Genomic DNA, 27,974 nt, shown 5'->3' on the forward strand with positions numbered 1-27,974 from the left:
AGGCCTGTAGGGACCCACTAAGACCACCTCGTGGGTGCCCAGGCTGCAGGGCACTCTTGAGAAGTAGAGCATGGCTTCCTTGAGTGTGTGTTGGCACATTGTGACCATCGCCTTTTCTGGTTGACTCCTTCTGATCTGGCTGGATCAATGGGCTGAGGCCAATTGTATGAGCTTCAACAAGACCAAGTTTCGGGTGCTGCACTGTGATCACGGCAACCCCATGCAGTGCTATAGGCCCGGAGCCCGGCAGCTGGGAAGCTGTGCAGAGGAAAAAGATCTGGGGTGTTGGTTGACAGCCAGCTGAATGTGAACCAGCAGTGTGCCCAGGTGGCCAAGAAGGCCAAAGGCATCCTGGCTTGTACCAGCAGTAGTGCAGCCAGCAGGAGCAGGGAGGTGACCGTCCCTCTGTACTCAGCTCTGGTGAGGCCGCACCTCCAGTGCTGTGTTCAGTTCTGGGCCCCTCACTGCCAGAAAGACATGGAGGCCCTGGAGTGTGTTCAGAGAAGGGCAGTGGAGCTGTGAGGGGTCTGCAGCACAAGTGTGATGGGGAGCGGCTGAGGGAAATGGGGTTGGTCAGGCTGGAGAGGAGGAGGCTCAGGGGAGACCTTATTGCTCTGTACAACGACCTGAAAGGAGGTTGTGATGAGGTTGGGGTCAGCCTCTGCTCCCAGGTAACAGTGATAGAGTGAGAGGAAATGGCCTCAGGTTGCACCAGGGGAGGTTCAGGTTGGACATTAAGAAAAACTTCTCAGAAGCAGTGGTGCTGCAGTGGCACAGGCTGCCCATAGAGGTGGTGCAGTCACCGTCCCTGGAGGTGTTCCAGAGCCGTGTGGATGTGGCACTGAGGGACGTGGTCAGTGGGCATGGTGGGGATGGGCTGCTGGTTGGACCAGATACCCCTAGAGGTCTTCTCCAACCTTAACGATTCTGTGACTGTTTTCCTCTGACACGGGTTACAAACAAGGGCCGATATACAGGCCTTAGGCTTCTGTTATGCGAAGTTACACATCAGAAACATGCTGTGAGGGTCCTAAAGCAGATCACCGCCCGTCCAATCAGCGCATCCCCACAGCCAGGGCTCCCATCAGCACGGCGCTCTGAGGCGAAGCCACCGACCTCACCCCCGAGGTGGCAGCCTCAGACCCCCGCTTTCTTCCCGCAGCGGAGATGCCGCAGGCCGGCGGAAAGCGGCGGAAGGCGGCGGGCACGACGAGGCCGTAGCCAGGCGGCCATTTTCCGCCCGCCGCCGGGCGCCCCGTGCCCCGCCGCGGCCCCGCCCCGCCCCGCCGCGGCCCCGCCCCGCCCCGCCGTCCCTCCTCTCCCCTCGCCCCGCCCTCCGCCGTTGCCGAAGGTTGCCGAGCGGGGGTCGCGCGGCTTCGGCACCTCCGGAGATTGCCGAGGGGCTTCGGCCCCTCCCCGGCCGCCGCCGAGCCCGTGACCGAGGCGCTCCGGTGGGTCGGAGCCCGCTGCGCTCGCACGCAGCTCCTCCGCCCGCTCCTTCTCCTCCTCCTCGTCTTCTCCGGCGGGGCCGGGCGACGCGGTGACAGAGCGGGGCGACCGCGGCGGGGGGCGGCCGGGGCTCCGGCGGCGCGGATGGCGGAGGGCGGCCAGCCCCCGCAGCAGCAGCAGCCACAGCCGCAGCTCCTGACCGGCGGCGGCGGCGGCGGCGGCGGGGCCGCCCGCGGCGTGAAGCGGGAGCCGGAGCTGGAGCAACCCATGCCCGGCGGGGACGGCGCCGAGGGCGGCCACAGCAAGCGGCTGCGGACGGAGGCGGAGGCGGAGGGCGGCGGCATGCAGGTAGCGAGGCCGCGGGGCCCGGCCCGCACACGCACGGCGCCTCCCGGGGCCGCGCGGCGGGCGGAGGGCGCGGGGTGCCGCCGGGCGGTGGGGCGGCTCGCGGCGCCGTGCCCAGGTGCGGGCTGTGCCCCTCGCTGGGGCCGAGGCGTGGGTGCTTCCCTTTGTCTGTGTGCGCGTGGATCGCTTTATTGTGGATCGCTTTATTATGGCTAGCGGGTTGGGCTTTTTTTTTTTTTTTTTTCCTTTTTTTTTTTTTTTTTTTTTCCCCCTGTGGTTTCCGTTCCTCGTAGCACATCTGTGGTGGGAGCAGCGCGCTGTATCCAGCCCAACTTCTCCTCGCTCGCTCTGTCGTGCCGGTGAGAGTTTCAGCTCGCCGCAGCGCATCCTCGGCTCCTCTCGTTGTCCCGTGACTTTCCCTTCCCATACCCTGGCTACATCTGGTCCTCGCGGGCCCTCCCGGAGGCCTCCTGCTCCCTGCCGTGTGGCACTGCTGCAGCCTCGTGCCTCTGAGGGAGCACGGCGAGCTGTGGGCCGACTGGGGGAGCTGAGGCTGTGCGGAGGAGCTGAGGAGCTCAGGGGAGACCTCATCGCTCCCTGCAATGACCTGAGAGGAGGTTGTGCTAAGGTGGGGGTCGGCCTCTGCTCCCAGGTAACAGTGATAGGGTGAGAGGGAGTGGCCTCAAGGTGCACCAGGGGAGGTTCAGGTTGGATATGAGGAAAGATTTCTCCTCAGGAAGAGCGGTGCTGCAGTGGCACGGGCTGCCCAGGGAGGTGGTGCAGTCACCGTCCCTGGAGGTGTTCCAGAGCCATGTGGATGTGGCACTGTGGTCAGTGGGCATGGTGGGGATGGGCTGCTGGTTGGACCAGGTGATCTTAGATTCAGCTTTAATGGTTTTGTGATTCTGTGAGGCTGCAGCTTTGCCTGCACATGGGGCCTGGGCATGGCATGAGGGTGTTGAGTGCCACTGGGTCCTGTGCTGCTGTGGGAGGCGTACCGGTTGTGCTGCAGCTGGTGCCAAGCTGGGTGGTATCCATGCGGACCAGTCAACCTACTGACAGTTCCCCACCAAGGGACTTGATCTGGTTTAACAGCCCTAAAATTCAATTTTTACATGTACGTTGTCTGTATCCATTAAAGCTGTGCTCCATATTCGGATGAAGGAAAGCATTTTGTTTCTGCTCATTGACTGCTTTGAGCTGTAGGATTGCAATGGTGGGGCTCCCTCAGTGGGCACACACAGCCATGTTAGCACAGTAGGAACGGATGGGGCTGGGTATCAATGTCCAACACTGCCAAACATCCAGAAAATTAAACAAAGAAATGCAGTTTGTGAGTTCAGTTTTGAACATTAAATGTGTTTATGACCAATATAACTATTCTTTGTAGGAGGGCCCCCATGCCGTATTTAGTTGGTATCCTTAGTGTTCAATCAATCTTGGAATGGGTACAGATTTGAACAGCTTCTTTCAATCTTTTCAGTATAGAGGTTAATAGACGTGTGTGTGTGTGTGTATACACAGTGTGTGTACATGTATAATATAAAGACATGTGTAATATACATATATGTCATATATGCGCATATATCTGCTATCTTGGCCTGAAGTTTCATGTGACGTTTTTTAGCGTTAAAGGGAGTGATTTATCTGCTTAGAGACTCGTGCCATGGTTGGAGGCACCAAACATCGAAGCTGAGGGCGGCCTTGCAGACACGTTCTGCTCTAGGAGAACATGTTCTTTAATGTTTTGAAATTCTATATCTTTGCCCCAAGAAGCGAAGACGGACCATAAGGTGGCTTTCATCAGCCTTTCTGTTCACGTAGCGTGGTCTTTTGAAGTTACTTTGCTTTAAAATAACGGGTCCTTTTTTTAGCAGTTTCTCTGTGTTTAACTGTATGTAATGCTTACCAGCGGAATAAAGAGCCTATTCTTTGATTATTTCTTTTTTTTTTTCCCCTTTCATACGTACTGCAGGCTTTCTGGAGGCTGGAAATAACACCAGCGACTGTTGTACCTTGTTTTTCCTGCAGATCCTGTCAATTTTCTACTTCCTGCTCCCGAGCCACGGGCTGCTGCTGTGCAAACTCCGTGACCTCGTGTTTCGAGGCTGATTGGGAGGGATCCCGGGGTGCCGCGCTTGCCACGGTTCCTTCCGTGCACAACTGATGGCTCAGGATGTGAACGCCGCTCCTGGTGCTGGGAGCAGTCATTTAGCTACAGCAATTAGTAACGCAACTGGAAAACGAATAGTGGCTTTTTTGTTGTTGTTGGTGGTGTTGTCTGGTAACGTGAAATATCAAGCCTAGTCTATGGGAAGATGAGGTAGCAGCTGGTTGTTGAGAACTTGAGGCAAAGAGTGCCTGAGAGCTGCCGGTAGCCCTTATGTTTATGGGGCTTCTTGCTTTTTGCTGCGTGCTCAGACAGCTTATGCCGTTAGGGTTTCATTATCTAATCCATCTCTGATCAGGCCGGATAAACGGTGTTTGGCCAGCGCTGATCTTGTTAGGAGGGTGGTGCAAAGCTGCTTGAGTTGGGATTGGGACAAATCGGATCATGGCTGCTATCTGCTCCTGGGACTGATTGCAGTTAATCGTGGCATGGGAGGAATGGTCGTGCACAACCTGCTGCTTTCCAGCTCCCTTTAGTGTGTGAGTGGCAAAAACCGCTGGCCAGGAATGTCTCCTGAAAGTATTTGGGTGTGTTTGTAAGCTTTGGAAAAGAAGGGCCCCAGAGGTACTGCTGCTTTTTAACTGTTTAGATCCTAGCTAGGAATGGGATTGCTAGCTGCTTGCAGGCTTGGGTGAGCGGAATCGTTTGGATCAGCCTGCTGATCTGCATAAAAATCATCCCCAACAGAGGGGGAAAGCAGTATCCTGGCCTTAGTCACTGGTGAAACTTCACCCCAAGGCAGTTGTTGATGCAGCTGTATTTGATGCTTCTCAGACGGGGTTGCTGTACAGATGGAAGGGAAAGTACTCCTGCAGTAATCTTGTCTTTCATCGTGCGAGGAACGCTGGGAGCAGCGGCCAGTGGGGAAGAGCCCCTTCTTTCCCTTCAGGGCTGTAGATGAGGCTGTCAAGTCAAGATGCTGTGTTCCTTCCCCATCGTTGTGCTAAAGGTGTGCCAGCTGGCTTAAGCTGCTGAGGGAAGTTGTTATTAAACTAGCTTGTAGCTTTGCATGGGGTTGAATGAGTTGATTTGGTCCCCAAGGTGAATTTTGATTTAATTTTTCTGAGGTCTGCTCTGGTTAGTGAATTAAAAATGTGTCTGAGAGTAATGTGGTAGGAGTTAGATGAAGAGTGTGTAGAATTGATCCTTCTTCAAGAACGACTTCTGTGCTCAGTATCCCCGCGTCCCTGGGATGTGGCTGATCAGGGAAGATGGTTAACACAGCTTCTGGCCTGTGCCTTGTCTAGTCCATGTGAACTTTCAATGGCAGCAACAAGTGACAGCGTAGGGTTTGTAAAGATGGCTGGTGCTTTGGGATCAGTCCTTTGTAGCAGGAGAGGTCCAGGCAGGGATGCGATGTCTGTTGCCAGTTTGACTGAGGTGAAAATTCCTGCGTGGTCTGAAATGAAGCTGTGTGCTTAACCTTGAGTGGTGCGCATGGGAGGGATCTCAATGACTGGCCTTGCTCCGTGGTTTCATGGTTCAAGCTGCGGACCCTCTGTGGTTCTTCAGATGAGGATGAGAGATGGATCTGCTAATAATTTCCCAAGATGGTTTTGAGCTTTATGAGTAGAAAGGCTGACTGGGGCTGTGAAACAGAAGGGGCCTGTGAACAACAGCTTCTGAACCGCGTGTGACCCTGTGGAAATCGGAGTATTTAAATCTTATGGAGGTGAACGCCTAGTTCCAGTCCGTCATGGAAAAGCATGATTCAAAATCAGGTTACCCCTCTTATTATTCATGGTGTGACCATCATCATTAAGAAGCAGCAACACGAGGGGTCTGAGATATACAAGAAGAGAAATGGAATTCCACTTTTACAAAGCTGACCCCCTGTCTTGGGTCCAGGATGAGGTTTGTGGGATGCTGTTTGGACAGGCTGCTGTGGAGGTGCTGAGGCACAGGGAATCACCTTTTCCTTTGTTGTTACTTCTCTGTTTGCTTTTGACCTATGGTTGCTTTTTCTTCTTGTTGCTGTTTTGTTTTTGTTTTAAATATTTGAGTGTTCAGAGTTACCTGACTCTGTCTGGGAAGGCTTAGAAAAACTCCAGTTCAAAGCAACCTTTTGGCACGCAGGCTGAATGTTGGGATTGTGGAGGTGCTGAGAGCACTTTAAAGTTGGCTCTTTTCCTGCCATATTTGGGAAAATGGAAAGCCCCAATCAAGTATTCTGGATACTTCAGTACCCCTGCAGGCACTGCCCGTGTTTCTCTTTGGATTTCAGAGGTGATGGCTGGAGTTGAGAGGTTGGAAGCTGAGCAGAGGCCTGGCTTTTGCTGGAGATGGTTTCCTTCTGCATGTGTGTACCAGCTGTACGCATACGCTTACTAATTTTTCCTTTTCAGAACTCCCATTTAGGCACACAAGCGTGCTGGCATGCTGCAGGATGCCTGGGCTCTCTTTTTGCACGAGCTGAGCTCAGAGTGGTATGTCTCTCAGTCTCGGTTGGCTTTTCCTCCTAGGGAGCCTATCAGCAGGGCTCCCACTCGCTCTCTGGCATTTATACCTCACCTCTCTGCTTCCAGGTAATAAAACCAACAAACCCACACCAAGTAGAACCAAAGTTAGGCCAGTGGTGAGCCATGTGTGTGAAAGCGATGGACCTGAGCAGGGCTCTGTGTGTGGCCTGGGGCCCCCCGGAGACCTGCTAAAGGGCTGCTTGCTGGTAGCTTGTGAAAATAAGCCTATCGCTGGTGGCCTTCGGGCTGCTGCGCGGGAACCTCTGGCCCTCAGGGCGTTTTGGGTAGAAATTGTTGTAAAACCTATTAGTCGGTGCTGATGGCTTGTCTTGTGACGTGGGGCAGACTCCAGTTTTCAGTCGAGAGAAAGAGAAGCCGGTGTTTTGGCTGCCTGGAAACTTGTTTAATTTGCCAATCTTGGATATTACTTGACCTTCTCTGTGTGTGTGTGCTTTTGAAATGCCGTGACTAAGGGATCAGAGGAACATCCAGAAGTGAAGTGAGAGAAGCAATTAGAGGTAACGAGTTCCAGTTCATTGAAGCATCCTGTTGATCTACATTTTACAGTGGTATTGAATGGAGGCTGGAGTGTAGCTGTCATGAGATAATCCCAATGTTTAGGGATTAGTTGCTTGACTGCGTTTTGGGCCTTAGCTGCCTTTGCTCTCCAATAAATTTAATTTTGCCTGCAATCTTTTCTTAAGTCAAGAAAGTGCTGGTTTGCAAGATGTGCTTATATTTCTCCAGGGGTGCTTCCCCTCTATTTCTCTTTCGTGAGCACACCGCCATTTTGTACAACCACCGAATCATTTAGATTAGATAAAACCACTGAGATCACCTGGTCCAATTGCCAGCCCATCCCCACCATGCCCACTGACCACATCCCTCAGTGCCACATCCACACAGTTCTGGAACACCTTCAGGGACGGTTACTGCACCACCTCCCTGGGCAGCTCCAATGCATCACTGCTCTTTCAGAGAAGAAACTTGTCCTAATATTCAGCCTAAAAGTTCTCCAGTTTGTCCTGGAAGCATTGCAGAGATCCAGGCCCAGTGCTGGCAGGGGCCGTGAGCACCTTCCTTGCTGGATGCAGGCTGTGCCGCTACCTTGACCCACAGTGCTCCTTGTGACTTCTCATTTCTGGATGGTGCCCAGGGTGTTTAGGGAGACACTTGTGAACAGTTCTACTCCCTTTCCCATTTGCCTTGTTGTGTGTACATACAGCATTCGTTGAAACCACCTGCAACAACTACAGCTAGAAAGAGGAAAATGGGACTGTAACTCCTCAGTGACAATATGATGTATTTACGTAGCTGTGAAGCAAGAAAGGTTGTTGTACAAAACTCCTGTTGTTTAATGAGGGCCAGCAGCTGAATTTGAGCTTGATCCAGAGTCTCTTTGGATACAGCCATGCAATTTCCATTAGCTCGCTTGGTAAGACATTGATGTTCAATCGTCTATCCCATTGCCACCTACTAACCTTTGGAGAGCAGGCAAAGCGTACTTGTGATTTGTACCAACTAGAAAGCTGGGCATGAGATCTTTTACTCGCATCTCTGGTGCAGGACAGTGGAATGTTGTTACAGTGACTGCGCCTTCCCATTGCTGCTGCCTTTGTCTAGGAGAGTTCGCTGTGCAGGAAAATTGGATGCTTTCTTCAAAGAGTGTGGGCTAGAAGCAATTGTTGTTTTTTCTTTATGACTTTCTTGGGTTTTATCTGCTCGTAATTGCCTCGACAATAATGCAAGTATTACTTAGCATAGAAATGGGGAACAACATGCACCATTTAAGGGGAGGGGAGAAAGTGCAGCAGCACATCTTACCCTGTGGCTATATGTAGCTAAATTTCCTTTAATAGAGAGGCTGAAGAAGCAACCTTATGTGGTGTTTCTGTCTGTTGCAAATATCAAAACATTCTCCCTAGAGGCTCCCAAGCCCTGGGATCTGGATCCAGCTCAGGTTTCTTGCAGGGCCGTGTGCTCTCCTTGCACAGGCTTTCTGCAGAGCTCTTCTCCTGCAGGAGATGCTCGCAGGTGCTTGGGGTGGCTGTGGCTCTGGGGGCGATACCCAGGAATAAAACCCTACCAAGGCTTTACAAGGCTTGATTTAGCGCTGCGTGGGTTGAGAAAAGGCTGAAGCTGTGATCCCGAGCCTGTAATTTGCTGCTGGTGGTTGCTGTTTCTACGCTGGCAGTGGGGTGGGAATGTTGCTTTTCTGAGTCCAGAGAGTTGGCCTCCACAGGGCCCTCCTTATCTTCTCCCTCGGGTCTGAATCTTGCAAGCAAGAAGGCTGGAGGTGATGCTCTTGAATGGCAGTGTATGGGAGGTGGTGCTTCAGAGTAGCTCCTGCCGTGCGTTGATTTGTGTTCTACTTCTTTGCATCCCCTTCATGGGAAGAAGAAATGAAGAGCTTCTCCATTGCCCTTCTTCTGTTCCAGAAAGAAAAAGGCTGCTGTCCTGTGCTGCCAGTTAGAAAAGCCTTGGAGTCCAGCTGGATGGGGATGGGTACATGTGCAGGTGTTGGGCTCTGGATGCTTCTGAAAGCTCAGCTTTTGAGTAACTTATGGTGGTTTCTGGGATTCAAGGCAACATTTAAGTGATGTTTTTCTAGTCCTGTGATAGAGTGGGGCACTGGGAGAAGAACCCAAGCTGCTGCTGCTGGCATCTGGGCAAGTTTGCTCCCTATGGAGTCCAAGCTGAGCGGCTGTGTGCTGTGTTTTTATAGATGACCTCATCTCTAAGGGCATCAGATGGATAACACTCACCGAGGTGCTGTTAAATCTCGAGGGAGTTCTGTTATCAGATAAAATGGGTGCAAGTTCAGATCAAGAGCTGTTTGGTATTTCATTTCTTGTTTTCATCTCTTGTCTGACCCCAAATCGTATTTACCACAGATAATCTAAACCCTGCACCGAATACAAGACTATTAATTTTTAATGGTCTTTTCTATGGTACTCATCTCTGTAGCGTGGGTGCTTCATAGCTGCTAATGATCTTATTTCTTGTTTTCCTGAGAGGTAGAAAAGATATATTATCTTTTATTGTAGGAAATGAGGAATTGAGGTACTGATAATATGGCCAGCTTGCAGAAATCTCATTAACAACTGCAACCTGACTCTTTTATATTCTTCTGTTTGTTTTTACTGTAGCTGGTGGGTCTGTGGTAATGTGTAGACATTTGGTCTGCAGCTCTCCACAGCTTCCACTGCTGCCACAGGCTGATCTCTAAGTGTGCCATGTTGGGCAAATGCAAAGTGATGCAGCTTTCGTTTGGGGGGAGTGAGAAAGTGGAAAAGCTTGAACTAATTAACGTGGTCATCACTGTAAAGGAACTTTGCTTGCAAGGTGAGCAAGGTTTGAAACCTAACTTTCTAAGCAGAGGGGATGCTGTTAGCTCAGACCCCGCATATCTCTGTTTCTGCAGTGATGGGCAAGTGCATTGCACAGCTGTTTTTCTTCTCTAAAAAGACCTTACTGGGCATAAATAAGAGTCAGGAACAAACTGCATAGAAGTCAGTGTACCTACATGAAACCAGATGGAGTTGCATGGATATCTGTAGCCTGTATCTTTTAACATGGAGCTCTTTTGCAAATGAGATGATGTTCCAACAGAGGATGTAGCTACCTTACCTTCGAAATAAAAAAACCCAGAGCAGAACTTTTTGGTCTTTTAACAAGGAGCAGGCTGCTGTTCACATAAAGAAGGACAGGGACCAGCACCTCTGCTCTGCAGCTCTTTCAGTCAATGTGGTGGCTGCCAGCAGGGCACCTCATTTGCGGGGACCCAAGGTTTGATGCAGGAGAAAACGGAGTATAGAAATGCGCTGTGTGGCTGGGGCTCTGCCATCTGCACAGAGAACTAAAGAATAGGATGAGGATTTTGGACTGGGTGCCTGATCTTGTTGCCAGGCTTGTCAGACTACAGCATAGAAAGTAGTATAAAGCTGTAGTGGAGGGAAAAAAAGGCACCATATCCCTCCGCTGCCTTTTCCCAAGAGGAGGTTAAGACCAACCTGGCAGTGCCTCCGTGCAGCAGCATGAGCTTCAAGAGCTGTTGTTGCTTTGAAGTGAGAGAATGAGTGCTCATGTGTTAGCAGGGCAGACCTGGTACCTTTTGATACTACCTGGGCATATCTAATGTCTTTTTTCTCTCTGTTACCTGTATACCTAAACACTTCTGACTTCCTGGGCAAGTTGGAGCTTCCCAAGGGTGGTGTTCTTCATACCAAGTACTTGTTGTGAGAGCTGGGCTGAGAGGTGATGGGCACCCATTGCAGAGGCAAGGCTGCTGTTTACCAGGGCGTGTGGATTCAGCAGGAGGTGACGGCAGCGTTTGTTAATAGTGTTGTCCACGTGGTTATCCATCAACTGTTGGTAGGAGGGAGCTTCAGAGGAGAGGGGAAGAAGAAAACCTCTACTGTGGATTTTGTTTTCCTTAAGTGAAGGAGTTACAGAACAAATGGAGAATGGTTTTAAACTAAGGGGTAGGGGGTGGGGAGGGAGATTTAGATGAGATGTTAGGGGAAAGTTTTTTACAGAGAGAGTGGTGAGATGCTGGCCCAGGCTGCCTGCGGAGGTTGTGGCTGCCCTGTCCTTGGAGGTGCTTAAGGCCAGCTTGGATGGGACCCTGGGCAAACTGATCTAGTACTTGATCTAGCAGTTGGCAACCCTGCGATTGGCAGGGAGGTTGGAACTTTATGATCCTTGCAGTTCCTTTCCAACTGAAGCCATTCTATGATTTGTAGCGTTTCCATCAGTCCATCCACGCTTCCAAGGCCCACTTCTGACCCACAGAGTTATTCTCCAAGAACTGGACTGCTGTGTTGGACTTGGGTGTGGTGAATGAGGCTGGGACTGGCGTTTGAGTCTGTTCCAATTACCCATTTATCAGACATGTGTAGACATAGGTGTCTGAGCGCGTGTATGGAATATGCCAAGAAACTGAAACGATGCATGCAATGAGGTCTGTTTTTTCTTTGTGTCTCACTATCTGCTGATTGAATCCTTGCAGAAAGGACTCGCTGCCTTTCACCATCTTACCTGGTCTCTTCTGCCTTCTTTCAAGTACAGGAGCAGTGTCACATGCTCAGTGCCAAACGTTGCAAACAGATTCAGAAGAATAGCTTGTCTCTAACTGTTGATAAGTCACAAATTTGCATCACTAAATTGTTCATGTTTCATGTTCTGGCCTGAAATCCGTCTGTTTGTGGGCTTAGGAATGTTATCTGAGCTTCTTTCCATCAGGCTTTTTGACTGTTGGAGAGATTATCTTGGGGTAGGTCTTTTCAGTGGGGAAGGTGTTGACTACAGTGCATGGAGTACATGGAGGCACTATCAGACTCCGTGTGTGGATTTGGTTGGTTTTCTTTCTTGCTTCTTTTTTCCTTCTGCTCCCACTATTCAAGGCTTAAGGAGGTAAGTAAGGATTCTTCCCCCACTGCTCAACACACTGACGTTTTGATCTTGAGTGGTATCAGTTATTCGTGACTGCCTTCAGGGAGGAGCTTGGACCACGATTCCTTTTAGCACAAGGAATTTGTTGATGTGTGACTAGGGTTAACTGTGGACTGTTAGCTGATGGATGTCGATGGAGCATGTCCATGCTGCTTGGAAAGGTTTCCTTAAATAGGCATGACCTTTCCAGTGAAAACAGGAAGATAATTTTTGCCATTTTTTTTTCCTTTCTTTTGAGCTTGGTGCTTGTTTCAGTTTTGGAACTCCTGATAACTGCAGGCACTTGCCGTAGAAGAAGCAGGTTCCAGTCTTGGTAGCTTCATGGGACAGGGTTTGTCAGCTTTCCTAGAGTTTGATAGAGAGTTTGGCTTGCTTTTCAGTGCAGCGTTCTTTCTGTATAGCATTCTTTCTGTGCCAGCTGCTATTTTTTCTCTTTTTTAACCTTTGGTGATCTGTTTCTCTTTCCTTTTCATGCTAGCATCCGAAAATCTATACATAAGGAAAAGACATGAGGGCAGGGGATGTGTTCTGCTTCTGGTTCATCATGTGATACGAAGCTTCATTTCTGTTGGCTTTTGGTGTTTGTTGGTGTGGGCATTGCAACTGAGCTGGGGACAGTGGTCCTTTCCCCACAGTCAGGAGCCCCTGGCTGCCAAGTGGACGTGGTGACAGCCTGCTGCCCAAAGCAGGCACTGCATGGGAACACAACACGTGTTTCTAGCTCCTGCAGGCACTCGCTTTTTCCAAGATGACAGATCTCTGCCTTTTCATCATTGCCGCTGACAAGGTCTTAGCGGGCTCTTCTATGAACTCTGTAGTCTGTTTCTCTCTAAATAAGCAGGAAATCTATATGCTTTGGCCCCTATTGTAAGCTGTCATGTGGAGTTGATTCTCGTGGGTTTAATTCTTGATAAGGAGATGGTTCAAATACTCTAAAGAGTGGACAGGTTGACCAGTCTTGATGGCACAGTGGTATCAAGTATTTTATTTGGCTCATGTGCCTTGCTTGGTCATCAGAGTTGGTCAAGATAGTCTGTGGAAATACAGTTATTATGGCCATTCTACTGAGCAGTTCCTTACTCCAGGTTACCAGTTTGATTCCTGAACTCTTGGATTCTACAGTGAAGATGCAGAGGTTTGTCTGTTTGCCCATTTCCTTCTGGGATTAGCAAACTTTACTTCTGCTTCCAGAATAGGATTTTGAAGACCATCCCTAAATCTCTGAACCCTTTAAGCAAAAGTAAACATGTGGCATTGTTCCCTGCCATGGGTGAATTCCTACCATTGTGAGACTCTGTCTGGCTGTGACTTCCTGAGCAGGATTTTGATGATGAGTAAGTTCATACTAAGTAACAGAGAACTTCATAACGGGCTGCTGTTCAGTTCTAGTTCTTAGGTAAGTATTGTTCTGTCTTGTATGGATGCTCCTGGGGTGTGGAGGCTGTTGGGTGATCAGCTTCACTCTTGGCAAGATGTATTTCTTTGTAGATCATTACTGCATTGTGCTTATCACAGAGGTAACTATCCGCGTGAAGTTACAACCAGAAAATGAGGTGAATTTTATACAGGCTGCATTCAGAAAGCTGATCTATGGAAATAAGACTGTGCTGGGAAGCATGGATGGGATGTGGCACGTCTTGTCTCCTGCAGGCTGCTGCTGCTTCCCTGGGTGACTCAACAGAGACTTTTACCTCTGGCCACTGTTGAATTATTCCTGGGTCAGGACTCGCTGGAAGCTGTCTTGTTGAATGCTAATTTGACATGCTATGTGTGAAGATTATTAATTAGCAAGGTGGGAAAACCAGCGTGCCTGTGGGATGCTTTCCTCTTACCTGGACGAGCTCAAACAGTAAAAACGTAAAGCATCCAGCAGATTTCCTTGCACCGTTGTCAGTGAGAACCAAGAGCAAATTGTACTGCCTTCAGAGCCCTCTGATAGTATTGTCATGACTTCTGCTTCTGTTTACAGATTTCCCGTGTAGCTGAATTAAATTAACAAGACTGGTCAATTCATTGTTGGTGTTTTTAACGCCCTGGGCAGCAATGAATCTGGCAAGGATGAAGCATCGTTTTCACGTGCTGTTCAGAAAGGGAGGATGTACAGCTAAAAAATGAAGCAGCGTTATTGCTTGGGGGAGAGGTTCTCAGTAACAATGAGGATGTCAGGGAAAGGGGATGGAAAACACTTCCAGCAACTGGTTTTCCTCTGCCACTTGCAGGGTGGTCAGTCACTAGGTGGGCCAAGTTGTTTTTGTCATGTATTGGCTAGACAGAAACTAATGTATCCACAGAGTTTATACAAGGCAGATAGCTTTGCAGGAATCAAAGCAGATCTCTTGGTTCCTGTTCACAGATGTAATCCTTTGTTTGCAGCAGTTAAATATCCCTGTATTCTTTGGCCTAGCCTCCGTTATCATAGAACTGAGCCCTTCTTAAGTCCTTATGCATGTAACGGCATAATGCTAGGAACAAAAGTTTTGGTGTGAGAATGCACCCAGAGTGAGAATTGACTGCACCGGGCTGCTTGTGGAGAAACAGATCTCTGAGCACTGGGTTCAGACCATCATGGAAGAGGATGGTCCTTGGAGAGTGCTGTGGGAGTACCAGGAGCTGCATGCTGCCACATCGTGTGCTGCAGCAGCTGACTGTACTACAGCATCTTTTTCTAGCACCAAAGTTCATTGAAATACTCACGTGGATCTGTAACCTGTTGTTAAGGGTGGTTTCTGTGGTAGCCACGGTGCTGTGGCTTCCGGCATGGGATGTGTGGTGTGAAACCTTACCTTGGGGCTAAGCCAGTCTGACTGGAAGAAGCAGTCTTCTACCTCTGCTCTCTCTTCAGTTCTGATTTCTCCCTGTGTTATGATCTCATAGAAGATGAATAATGCCAAAGAGGAATTTGTCGCTGAAGCAAGCTGACTCAGCTGTGGTGGATCTTGTGGCTTGGAAGATAATCTTTAAAAAGAGGACGAGGTTCTCAGATGTGCTGTTTGTTTGGGGAAGGACACTGAACTGCGCCTTCTGGATCCTGATAGGTGTTGGGCTAGTTTATTTGGCACGTGATCCTCAGTATGCAGCATCTGTGCCTTCCTCAGGAGCTTCACCAGATCCCAAATGAAGGTGCCGTAATGCCTGCCAGCTGAGCGGTGCTGCTTCCTCCATAGTATGCTCAGATCAGTGCTGCAGGGAGCAGGTCTGGAGCATGAGTTGTAAGAGGACTGGCTGAAGGAACTGAGGCTGTTCAGTCTGGAGAAGAGGTGTCTCAGGGGTCACCTTATCGTGTGTGGCAAAGATTCTGAAAGAAGCGGTGGTGAGGTGTTGGTTGATTTCTTCTCCCAGATAACAGTGATAGGATGAGAGGGAATGGCCTTCAGTTGTGGTGGGGAGGTGGTGTTCAGGTTGGATATGAGGAAGAACTTGTCAGAAGAAGCGGTGCTGCAGTGGCACAGGCTGCCCAGGGAGGTGGTGCAGTCACCGTCCCTGGAGGTGTTCCAGAGCTGTGTGGATGTGGCACTGAGGGACGTGGTCAGTGGGCATGGTGGGGATGGGCTGCTGGTTGGACCAGGTGATCTCAGAGGTCTTTTCCAACCTTATTGGTTCTGTGATTCAGAACTTTTGTACAATGCTCTCACACATAGGGTTTGAATGCTGGGTGATCCTTGTAGTTTCCTTCCTATTTAGGTTTTTCTGTGATTCAGTGAAAGTTCGTTTACCTTCTCTAAACTGGCTCAGTGTGGAGTCAGATGTCATCAGGACGCAGGAGAGGGGAGTGAGTGCTGCAGGGCAGAGCTGGAGGCAGCTGTATAGTTCAGCCTGAGTGTGTCTGGTGCCATTAACATGGGATGCACTCTTCTGACTGAGGGTGAGATGGGAGGGCTGGGCAGAGGCTGTTAGTGACAGCAGATGCTGGGATCTGCTGTGTTCCTGAGGCTGCCATGTGGTTGGGAGTGTCCCTCTGCTCTTGTCCTCCCTTGGCTCCCCTGCAGAGATGGGGAATACGTTTGCTCACTCTGCTGCTTCCCCAGTGTACTATAGTCCTCACTTTAGTACATGTCTGTGACTTGCATATGGACCAGACACATCAAAATCCATTTGAGTTGCCATGGCAGCCCTTGTTGCTGTGGGCTAGTAGAAAGGCAATGCCTGCACATAGTGGAGTGAGCAGGGCTTGGGTAGAGGCTGCTTGTGCCAGTGGCCCTGAGGTTGGGTTGGATGGGTTGGCGGTCACTGTGAGCCATCAAGGGAGAGAAAGGCCAGGGATGCCTTGTAATGAGGTTTGACCAATCGCGCTACATTTCCACCTCCTGTGTAGGGATTCACACCCTTCCTTTTATTGTCCAGGAGTGTCTGGCTTGTAGATGGGTGTTTGCAATTGAACGCAGCACCTCTCAGCATGATGACTGTGAGCTGTTCCAGGCACAGAAACTGGGAGCTAGAAACCATCCTACATGCTGAAGTAACTCATCTGGCCCCTTTCCAGCTGTTTCCTCTCGGTAAATATTCCTTCTCGACTCTTACTTTGCTGTTTCCTGTAGGTTGAAGGTCATCATGTAAAACAGCTCCTATTTCCTTGGAGTGAAGCGGGTTTGCTACAGAAATGAAGGCACCGGGACTCTCGGCGAATTCTTTTGTGCTGCTGCATTAGCAGAAGGCTGTCATGTTTTGATTGTTGGCTGTATAGACCTCTGTGTGTCTGCAGGTGTCAGGGGGTAATAAAGGCAGCAGATGCTGATGGTTTCTGTGCTTTTCACAGTGAATTTTAAGCTAAAGGAAAATTGCATCCTTTATCTTTTTACAATAAGTCGGACAGGGTGCGCGTAAGAAGTACCAGTGCAAACAGCACCATGCAAACACAATGCAAGCACAGGGAAAATCATATAGAAAAGAACTTGTAGGAAATCAATAAATTCCTTGAAAGGTTTGAGTCGGGGCAGGTGGGAGCTGGTAGCTCACTGTGTATATAAAACTCGGGGATACCAAAGCCTGCGTTGTTTGATAGTCCTTTCCAATTTGTGCGTCATTCCTTGTCTTTCCAGGATGTGCCCTGAGACCTGTCCACGGGTGAGCTCATTGCTTCGGCCTCTCCTGTGTTCTGGAGCCTATTGTGGTTCAGGCAAGCTGAGATGTGCCTTTGGTTCCCTTTGATGGGGAAAACAGTGCTGGGCGACGCATGGAGGCATGAGGTGCTGTAAAAGCGAGCAGGGTGAAACAGCCCCAGGGGTGGCTGATGTGGGGGCTGGCCTGAATGCCTCTGCCCTTGGGGGGTCATTCCCAGCTGTTTGCAGCTGCCCCAGGACCATGCCCCACTGGGATGGCAGCGGTGACTCACTCAGTGGGGATGGCTTCCTGGGGAGCGGCAGCAGCAGGATGCGGAATGCTTCCTGTGCGTTTGATCCCTCCGTAAAGATGATTCTGCCTCTGTGTAATTAGGGACTGCTGCTTTCTTTACTGGTGTACTAAATATAAATGGAAGAGCAGGTCTAATATACTCCAAGTTGCAAATGTCAAGTGTCGATAGCTTTATTTTCCTCTCGCCAAATCTGATTTGTTTTTAAGTGCTGCCACTAAATCTAATGATGCAGTAATTCTTGTTTGTTAAAAAGAATGCGAGGTTGAGGTTGAGAGGGACTATGTATTCTTCCCTGTTCTCTCTCTTTCGTGTCTTGATCTAAAAGTGCCCAGTGCTAAGTTTATGTTTGGCTAAAATATAGTTAAAGTTTTCTCTCTGCATGGTTTTTTTTTTGCTATGGATTTGTACATTTCAAACGCTACATCTGCGACAGTCAGCGGAGTGCAGAAACTGTAAAAGGAAAAACCGCAGTGAAGACAATGAAGCTGCTGCTGGAGCTCAGGCTTGTGGGGATTTACTTGTGGCTTCACATTGGGTTTGGGATTCTTTGTCTGCTGAGCTGCAGCCTGAGCCCTGGCAGGCTCCAGGGAGATGTGTAATGGGACGGACATCTGTGTGTAAGATGCCTTGGCCTGTATGTCTGCCCCCATAGCAGGAGGAGTGGTGACAAATAGGAGTTTTTCTCAGCCCCCAGGGATCCTGTGGGGCCCAGTGGGCCCTATCCAGATCGATCTACTCATGCCCTGGTCTGAGCATGGAGCAGCCTGGAGCCAGGTGTGCCTTAGATACAGGGGTACCCTACACCCTGCAGGGTCAGTCAGGACTTTTCTGGCCTTGGGAATCATGGTCTAGCACAGCAGTTTCACTGTAAGTTATTTTCTGGGAGTGGGGGGCGGGGTGAGGGAGTCTGAAGAGGTGATCTTTCATCTGGAGGTCTTTTCGTCACTAGTGGGAGATGAGAGTAACTTCTGCCTCTGGAGCTGGAGCTCCTATTCTCAGCCTGGTTGGAGATGGAGAGCTGGCCCTGTACTGAGCATGCCTCTGCTCAGCTGTAGGCATTGCTGACCAGCACAGCGGATTTGTTTTCCAAAAGCTGTTTCCTCCAATGTGTGATAGTGTTAACAATCGCATCTCTTTGAAGGTTGATGTTTTCTGTATCTCCAAACACTTCTTTAAAATTGCCTTTTCTTCTTTCTTTCCCCTCTCTCCACCTTCCCTCTTTCTAATAACCTAACGCTGCCTGTTCCTATGGAAGATGAGATCTGCCTGTCTCCTCAGCAGCTTTCCTCCCAGGGCCGTGCTGCTGGCAAGCACATGACGGTCCCAGCAGCATTCCCCTCCCAGCAGCACACAGGGAGCAGTGTGTGCGGGGACAAGCGGCCCTGTGTGGCTCTGCCGGCGGGCACCCGCAGCATGGCTTTGCCTTTCCTTAGCACGATGTAAGTGATCGAGGGCCTGAATTATTCACTGCCTGCCTGGCTGTGGGTATTGAGTTCCCTTGGGCTGTGCGTGTGCCCCGGTGCCCTGCGCCGTCTGGGCAGTGGGTTGCTCAGAGCATCAGGCATGCCCCTGAGCCACGTACCCGCAGGTTGGTGACATCGTGCTGCCCTGCAGTCTGTCCATCTGTGGCCTTTTTGCTGTTCAAACAGCTGTCAGCAGGTCTGCGTTGGTTTCCATCCACGTTCGTGCTCCGTTAGTCTTATTAATCTGAATAATTTTATTGTTTTATTGTGCTCGCAAGATCTCTACTGATGGTGTTATCACAGCTCTTAAGAGCTCCTAAGGTATACTTTCAGCTTTTGGAGGAGCGTTTTGCACTTCGGTGAGAACTTCGGGATGTTTGTGTTGCTCCCAGCCCTGCTTTGTTCCCCTCTTTCCTTTTAAAGTGGTGACAGCAGGTGGCTGGTCCCCGGGGAAGCTGTCTGTGACCAGAGTGCTCGTTGGTCCCCGGCTGATGGTGCTGGGATGGGGTTTCAGGTCCTCCTCCTGGCTGCATTGAGCCCTGTTTTTTCACCTCTAATTGGATCATGTAAATCAGCTCTTTCTTTATCTCGTCCTCTTTGTCCAGAGTCTCCTTCAGCTGATTTTGTTGAATAAATCAGCCTTGCTGTTAGATTGATTTTTTTTTTTCTTTCCCTGTTGATCTTTTAAAAAAAAATAGAGCAAAATAGGGGTAATTGAGCTGTGACCAATAATTTCCATCAAAAACTGACTTCTGCAGTAGAAATCATAAGCAAATGATTGAGTGCAAAGTGACAATTTATTTCATTCTTTATAAATGCTGTGCTGATACAGCCCATTGGGATTGCAGTGTACTATAAACTGCTTTGGGGTCCCTCGGGTCTGACAGATGTTAGGGAAAACAGAGCTCCCTCTCAGGGTGGGGACTGGGGGATATCTTTCCTGCTCAGCTTGGTCCCTCTGTAACATGAGATCTTCACGGCCTCAGCTTGGGAACCTGCAGGTGGGTGTTCTGTCCCCTGTGCCCCTCTGAGCAGCCGGGTGTGCTGCTCCTTCTGAAAAGGTCCTGAAGCATGACCAGAGAAGGGCAGCAGAGCTGTGAGGGGTCTGGAGCACAGGTGTGATGGGGAGCGGCTGAGGGAAATGGGGTTGGTCAGGCTGGAGAAGAGGAGGCTCAGGGGAGACCTCAGCACTCTCTACAATGGAAAGGAGGGTGTGGTGAGGAGGGGGTTGGCCTCTGCTCCCAGGTAACAGTGATAGGGGGAGAGGGAATGGCCAGGTTGCACCAGGGGAGGTTCAGGTTGGATATGAAGAAAAACCTCTCAGTAAGAGCAGTGCTGCAGTGGCACAGGCTGCCCAGGGAGGTGGTGCAGTCACCGTGCATGGAGGTGTTCCAGAACCATGTGGATGTGGCACTGAGTGATGTGTTCACTGGGCATGGTGGGGTGGGCTTATGATTGGACTGTATGATCTTAATGTTCTTTTCCAGTCTTGGTGGTTCTAACAATCTATGATGGCTCGCTGTGATGTTTCTGCAGTGAGTGGCAGAGGGGACCCAACGTGATTCCATGCAGTGAGAAGCAGAACATAAACCCCAGGAAAGCCTGAATCATCGCCTGTGTCAGTGAACATCGACTGGTGATTGAATTAAAAGGCTGGGAGCAAGTGAGCGGGGGGTGGTGATGCCCTTTATGTCCTTTGTGCGTTTGGGGATAGAGAAAGATAGTGTGATTCCTGCCAGCAGAGAGGAACAAGAGAAGAGGGAAATATTTGAAACAAGCTGCCTCTGATTGCCTTTGAAGCAGGGCGAGAAGAAGGGAGAAATGAGTAGCACAGATGCTTTTGTGTGAGGCCTGCGTGTGTCCATGCAGCAACTGAGAGAAGGTGGTGGGGTCTGTGCAGGATGTGGAAATGAGTTTTCCTGAGCACTGAAGCACTCAGTCTGCTCAGAGGCAGCTGGGCTGGGGCTCTGGGTGGCGAGGCATAGATGCCACAGGTTGAGAAGGTGGGCTGTGTTTTAGATCTTGTCTCTCAGGCTGCAGGAGGGAGCTGGAGTTTGCTACCTCTTTGTCTTCTGTAACAGCAATGGGAGAAGGAACTTCTCTTCCCTCTTTCATCCCCGCTTCCCCCCAGGCGATTTTTGACTCCTTCCAGAAAGCAGCAGATTTCCAGCTCCTTCCCTCGTGCTTCTGGTCTGACCAAAGAGCAACAGGAGTGAGAAGCAATCTCAGTCAATCTGTGATTTGCACGTGCTGAGACCTTCTGTCCCAAATATGTGCAGCGCCTTTCTCTGCTGCTGGAAAAAAAAAACAGCTTTTGTGCGTGCAGCAGCATCTCTGTGAAATTCCAGCATCATCTTATATTATTTTTTTGCTGCTGCTGCTTTAAAGCTGCAAGTAATCCTCCAGGCACTGGCGTTGTCTTTTGCTAGACTGACTGATGCAATGCTGTCTTCCTGTTGGTTGGGATTTGGGAGGTTTGGTGTTTCACCCGAGAGGATTACAAGCTTCATTTTGACGCAAACACAGATACACTGCAGGTGGTAGTGTTGGTGCATCAACACTCGACTTTTGGCACCGAGAAGCTGCTCTGTAAGTCAGGCACCTTTTGTGGGCCTTTCTTCTCTTCTGTGACAGTTTTCTTGCTGCAGTTGCTCACTGCTGTTGGCTGTTGCCGAAAGGTTTAGCGATCTGCCATGTTTTGGTTTTGGCCCAGTTAGTTTAAAGAGACGTGCAATGTGTGTGCACGTCTGTATATTTTATGAACGTCCACGTACATGTTGTCCTCTGCAGCCAGAATTGGGGTGTTTTCTTGTGATGTGCTAAGCAACGTGACTATTACCGCAAAGTGTTTGTGCTCTCCTGTTCCGTTTCTCTCTCTAAAAAGCAGTTCCGTGCCCCTTCAAAATTTGCTTTTTCTGTTCAACTTCTTAAAGGTAAACCAAAGATTTCGATACACGTTTCTGTTAGAGGACACCAAGTACTTATCTGCCTGCTGCTCCTGGGAGGTGATGAAAGCTGTGATGCTCCTGGGCTTCAGAAGTAGCTTGTTTGGCACTGCGACCTGTGTGAAAGCTCCCATGGAGATGTGCTCAGCCACTTGCATGCGCAACTGCAGCATGTCAGGGGATGAAATTGTCAGCTCTAGGCTCCGTGTGATCTGGAGCTTTCTAAAAGCCTGAAGCTTTGTGCTGTCACTGTCACCACGCTGTAGTCCAGCTGGGAGGTAATGAAAGCATTAATAATTGAAGCCAGGTCATTTTCCTTGCTGAGGCAGACTCTCTCAGCTCTTGGACTGTGCAGACCACGTTACTGGAGGCTGTAGCAACAGGAAGACATGCAGGGATATTTCTGAAATAAGGGCCATCTCTTGAGAACGTGCCCTTCTAGGCTGCTTATTAGTTAAGTTAGTGAAATCTTCAATATGCCCCATCCTACCACCAACACCTTCCCCAGCATCAGCGTCGGTCAGTGCTTCAGCAGTTGGGCTTGTCAAAGTAGTTCTTGGCATCTGTGTGTCTGTACCGTGTGTGCAAGACATGAAGTAGGGCTGCACACTTGGGAGCAGAAGGAGAAGAAACAAGGCGATGCCCTTCCGTGCTTGTGTGATTTTGAAATTGGCTCGGTCTGATTGTAAAAGCCTTGCTCTTAAAAGAAAGCACTTTGTATCAGCGTGTAGCTCAAGGGGGTTGAGATTTCATCTCTGTTACCAAGTGTGCGGAGGGAAGGAGCACTTAGAGCTGAATTTGTGGGGCTACAACTAGAGCTCTGAATAAAAACGTTGGCTGTATTTACAAAGGAACCTTGAAAAAAGAAATCAAAGAAGGGCAGCGGTGCTTTGGCGTGGTTTGAAGCTTTGGCCACTTTTTGCCACGGTGCCTTTGGTCTGCTCTAGTACAGGAGCTTGCTATACCACCAGCATCTCTGTGCCTAACTTCAAGTGTTTGTGTGTGTGTGTGTGGTGGGAGGGTCGCTCCCTTTTTGTTTCCTTCAGCTGGATGTGTCGCATAGGAAGAAACACGGTGCTGTAATTTCAGGAGCCGAGTTCTTTCAGATCTCTGCTGTTCTCCATTTTATCCTCAGACTTGGGGAGGGAGATAGAACTTCTTAATGCAAATAAATCTCCTGGGGCTGCGCACGGAAGAGGTTTTTTAGACTAAATTGTGAAGGAAACAAGATTCATGTGAATGTGCTATTACAATCCCTTCCCACGCACGCACGCTTACGAACCTAGTGGTAATTTCTATTGCTCTTACAAGCTGGTAGGATTGCAATATTGCCCCGCTCCTGAAAGCAGCAGGAGAAACAGAGATGGGGCTGGGGAGGTCTGGGTTAGGGCCGTGCTGAGGGAAAGGCAGTCAGGATAGTGGGTTATGGACGTGGAGCAGTCAATGCCAGTTGTCCTGCATATGTGGAGCTTGGGCCTGTAGCGTGGGCTGCCTGCCTGGTGGTACTCCCATGTGAGACTTGCACTTGGGGCTGAGGTTGCTGCTGGTGGGAGGCTAAGCCGATCTCCCCAAATCTGAACCAGTTATGGTTAGCCGTCTGCTGGACAAGGGGCTTGTTTATTGCATTGCCTGGAAGGCAGGGAGTAGACGGGGCTTTGATGCTTTTGTGTGGTACTGCAGGAATGTTCCGTCTGGGAGTCTGAGACCTCTGGGGGTTGGTTCTCTTCTTCTAGTGGCTTTAGATGATCTGTAGAGGCAGCAGGGTGGAGCTGAGGCTCTGTGAGGAGGCTGCTGGCTATTTCTGAGGACTTCCCAGGCTCTAACTGAACTTAAAGCTGGTAAAATGAAGGAAGAATGCATCTCAGGGTTGCACGATGCTGCAGGGAAGAGCTGTATCCTCCTGTCTGCTCAGCGGAACTCTGTCTCATGGGTTGCAGTAGCTTTGGTGGTTCAGTGCTGCAGTGACCACAAAGGTCTCCGGCACCCGTCCTGATCTTCCCCAGGCCTGCTTTGTTCCTGGGGCCTCTTGTTTAATTTCAGTCTTATTTTTGTGTCTGATGGCTGTATTTAAACCTGGGATGTACGCTAGTATAAGAATATCCAGCGCACGAGACTGTTGGCAGTCTCTCACTCTGTTTTTCCATTAATACATAAAGTTCTTGGCCTTTCTGGGTGGAATACAAGCAGCGGCAGCTTTTCCCTTATAAGCAGGACTAGTACTCTGATCTGGGCCAGACGTGAGAATTCAGAGCACTTAAAGACATCTCACTGGATAATTGTGCACGGCAACACGATCTTTGGAACGCCTTCAGCGTGATTTGCCTTGCTCTGCGTGCAGTGAAACAGCAGCAGCCATTGGGTGTGGGTATGGTTGGGTATTTCTGGTAGCTTAGGCAGGATTTTTTCTTTATCATGTGCTTGGCAGAGGGGCATGCCCACAACTACCACGCTGGCATCCTATGGCGGCTGTGTTCAGTAGTCAGCTCTGCAGGAGCAGCGAGGAGATTTGTATGGCATATGTGGATTTCACCGAGTCCTTGGTTGATGGTTGAGAAAACCTATTATTTGAAGACTGTATTTTTATGAATCGTCCTCTGATTATAGAGGGCCTTGGCGTGTGGCCACGTCTCATCCAGACTGCCTGTGGCCCATAAAGAAATGGCATTTGGTTATAGAGAGGTTGTAAGAGGAAAGCAAAGATGTGTTTTCTGTGGTGGAATGGCATTGTGTTGTAGTGGCAATCAGTCCCGTTCCTCTGCGTTTGTAATTGCTTAATTGGGATGTTGAAAGGTTAACTTTGATTTTGTTTTGATAGGTTTCTACATTTTTGTAGGCAAATGTGTAGCTCTTGGGTGTCTAATTAGAAGAAAAAACCCTGAAAAATACGGATGTGTGGGAGAGAGGCGAATAAAGGTAACGGCAAGGAGGGAGGGAAGGAACCCTGCGGGCTGCTCTTCGTTGCGGAGGTGGCAGCCATGGCAAGCTGTGTGCCAGGGAGTACCTCTGGAATAAACAAACTTCTCTGGAGTGATTTACTCTGGTAAAATTCAACAGTCGCTACCTTTTCCCTTTTTAAATACCAGTGAGCAGCCTGCAGGTGACAAGACGCCCCTCCACTGTCTCCAGAGCGTGTGATGGGGCAAAGGCTGAACCCTTTGGGATGGAGATGGCTCCTCCGGGTTGTTGCCCTGGCACCTCTGCAGTAGGGTGGAAGCAATGCCATTGTGCTGTGCTCTGTCTGCATTGGGGCCTTTCCCCTTCAAATGAAACTAAAGCTCCTGCACGTGTTTGGAGCATTTACTGTCATCTGTGTGCTGATTTGGCTCAGAAAGGAGACCTTCCCGGGGTCACAATGGTCAGTGAGCAGCCAGCTCCCATTTGGGAGATATTCTGGCTGCAGACGGGCAGTGTCGAAGCTGGCCCATGTAGGTGTGATTAGTGCTCTGCATACCCTTTCACAGTGCTGTACAGACACTAGGAGGGGTCTAATCCTTCCATTTTCTGCAGTGCCATCTTGGGATGCCTCTCATAAGCAGAGAGGGCCACTGAGCCATGCAGGGGGTTTCTGCTAGGCCATAGATGCCCTTTTGTTCACCGCTGTTGCAGGGAGAGGAGCTTTCCAGAAGGGGGATGAAGGGGCCAGGCTTAATGGTCTTAAGAGTGACTTTTAAAATATTTTTCCTTCTATTTTATTTTTTTTTCTTCTTTTTTTTTTTTTTTTTTCTTTTTTTTTCTGGGAGGGAAGGCCTGAGAGTTGTTTCTCTCTAACTGTTTCCAGATGGTGCTGCTGGAACACAAAGATTACCACTGTGTTTGGGATGGCAAGGACTGAGACCACCACCCCCCTCGCTCCCCCCCCCCCCCCCCAGCACTTCCTGTGCAGCTCCACAGTTGTGCAGGCTTAATCAGAACCAGCCGTGGCCGTGGGGCTCGGATGAAGCCTGCCTTTTCTTCACCCCCAGCCCTGCCACCTCCCTCCTCCAGGCTTTTAACCCCTCATTTCTCCATCTCTGACCCCTCTGGCTTCTGCCTATTTCCTGGCTTGGTCCATGGCTGTGAGCACCAGAACTCAGGAGGTAGAGCTGCCACTGCCTGAGCAACTGACCCCAAGAGATGATGTCTGTGGGGAGAGGAAGTAGTTTGTAAGATGAGCCTGGAAAAATCATCTCTGTAGCTATCTGGGGCAGTTTATGCAATCAGGCCAGGATGTCCATGGCACAGAAATTTTCTCTTGCACCTATTTGCCTGCAGGACTTACTATACAGCATGAGTTTGGCCAAATTGTGTTGTTGTGCCACTCTATTTTTTTGTGCCAATTGCCCTAAAACTAAGGCAGGTTTAATTTTATATTGCAGCTTCTTCACAGCCAACCCACAAATTAGTTTCAGCCTTCCCTTCTGCAAGCAATATAACAACTATAATTTCTTTCTGCGAAGTAGGAGTGCGCTTCTTTCCTTTTAGCCTCTGAGCAGCAGTCCCTGAATATCTGCGAGATCGGCCAAGGAGTTTGTGATCTACCGACTTCTCTTGTTTGAGATGTGTCTTCTCCCATGTTCTGTTCCCTCCCACATTTCCCATCCTGTGTTCCTGGAAAAGCACAGGCGGAGAAGCTGCCTGCAAAGGCAGGATTCAGCCGTCCTCCTTACCTTGCAAAAGCTTGCGGGTGCTGTGTTTGAGCAAGCTAGATTCTCATGCCGTGAGCGTGCTGCCCTGTAATGAGTGGCTTAGAGCGCATGAAATGCTTCCCCAGCTGCATGTGGTAATTACAGCATGCAAAAGTGCCCCCCAGTGCTGGATTTTTAAAGCCTTGCTAGGAACCCTGTTCTGTTCCTGTTGAGTAGGAGTGGAAGGGAAGACGAGCTGCCATTTTAAAATGCTTCTGCCTACTAAAAAGAGGAGGGAAATCAATATTCTGTGCTATTGACTTCTGTGCATGCAGATTGTCCTTGTGTTTGCTGGATCATAGACGTCACGCTGTGCGCTGTATTCCCAGGGGCTTTAACTTGTGCTGGATCTATTGTTGCCAGCATAGGTCATGGAGCAGCAGAGACAGGCTATATTTCCTCAGCGCCTCGAGCGGGGTGAAGATGCTGCCTTGTGTAGTCCAAAAAAAAAAAATAAAAAAAAAAAAATAAAAAAAAGTACACTTTGCACATTTAAATTACTTGTAATTAATGAAATCTCGTCTCTTTGAGAAGCTGAAAACACCCCTTGGCTGATCTGGAAAATGAAAAACCCAGTTGGTGGAAAGCTGCTTCTGACCTCTAGTAAGCTGCTTCCATTATTAATAAAAACAAAAGGAGGGGGGAGGAAACACGTTGGAGGAGAGAGAGTCTGCATTGTTACAGAGAACCTCTGTAAAATACTTCCATTTTAGCTCTCCCAGGTTAGCTGTGCGCTCTGTGTATGAAGGTATCCCTTCTCTCTGCAGAGTTACAGATGTCTGTATTGTAATGTCATGGGTTTTAAGATGACGGCATCCATGAGTGTTTGTATACTTCATGCATACTGCATTTTTAAGACTTGAAAGTTTTAATGCTGTCTTCGTGTGTGGTTTGGTCAAGCATGTGTAATAGTGTGTGTGTGTGTGTGTAAGATTTCCCTGGTCTGAAGTGCCCTGAGGTTGGAATTAAGATACTTATTTTGAATGCATATGAATAAAGACATGCCTCCTTCCTGCTGGACAGTCACACCGATAAGTTTGGGTGACTTCAACACTGCTTTGTTAGACAGGGACATGGCCTCTCCTGTGTTTTGTCTTACTGGCTACATCATAAGCTCGCCTGGCTAATTGCTCCAAACTGTTCAAATCCTGGTCAGGTCAGAAGGCTATTTTTATTAATCTGACATCACCTTCCTTTCTCGTCTCCGCTGTGTCACTGGGTAGCAAAACAACCTCGGGCTGGGTCTCTGCCCTGCAGAGCGCGTGTCTCTTGGCGTGCTGCTCTGCTCCGCAGTCTGCTTCCTGCTCGGGGAGCCCATCGGGACTGGGTGATCCCTCCTCCGGCCTTGCTGACGTCCTGCTGCCCATGGCAGCTGTAAGGGAGCCTGCGAGCTATGGGCTGTGTGGTTGCCTGGGAAGGTGGGCTGCTTGTACCGACACCAACGTGCATTAGAGGGGGAGGCAAGAGGCTGGGGCTGCCTCTTTTTATTTAGTCTTCTCTGTTTTTCCTGGCAGTCTACCACCTTCAGTACTGCTGGAGCTACAGCATGGTGGGACGCACATGGCAAGATGGCAGCTATGCAGGGAGACTGTGGCCTCGTTGGTGCACAGGGGCTGGCCTGCAGCCTCGCTGTGTGGCACCCCTCCCTGGCCTGTGGGAGGGAAGGCTCAACGCC

At 49.7% G+C, this 27,974-nt stretch overlaps 1 protein-coding gene across 8 annotated transcripts in view; it reads left to right on the forward strand.

Annotated features, from left to right (window-relative positions):
• The first annotated feature begins 1,367 nt into the window (after positions 1-1,367).
• Positions 1,368-27,974, forward strand: part of RBFOX2 (RNA binding fox-1 homolog 2) — a 155,768-nt gene continuing 129,161 nt past the window's right edge. For all 8 annotated transcript variants that reach the window (XM_072326448.1, XM_072326452.1, XM_072326450.1 and 5 more), the window contains exon 1: positions 1,368-1,797. In XM_072326448.1, the coding sequence (XP_072182549.1) occupies positions 1,594-1,797 (204 nt within the window). In that variant the 5' untranslated portion in view covers positions 1,368-1,593. The remainder of the gene's footprint in view (positions 1,798-27,974) is intronic.

The sequence above is a fragment of the Excalfactoria chinensis genome, chromosome 1 (genome assembly GCF_039878825.1).
Source record: "Excalfactoria chinensis isolate bCotChi1 chromosome 1, bCotChi1.hap2, whole genome shotgun sequence".
Taxonomy (NCBI): domain Eukaryota; kingdom Metazoa; phylum Chordata; class Aves; order Galliformes; family Phasianidae; genus Excalfactoria; species Excalfactoria chinensis.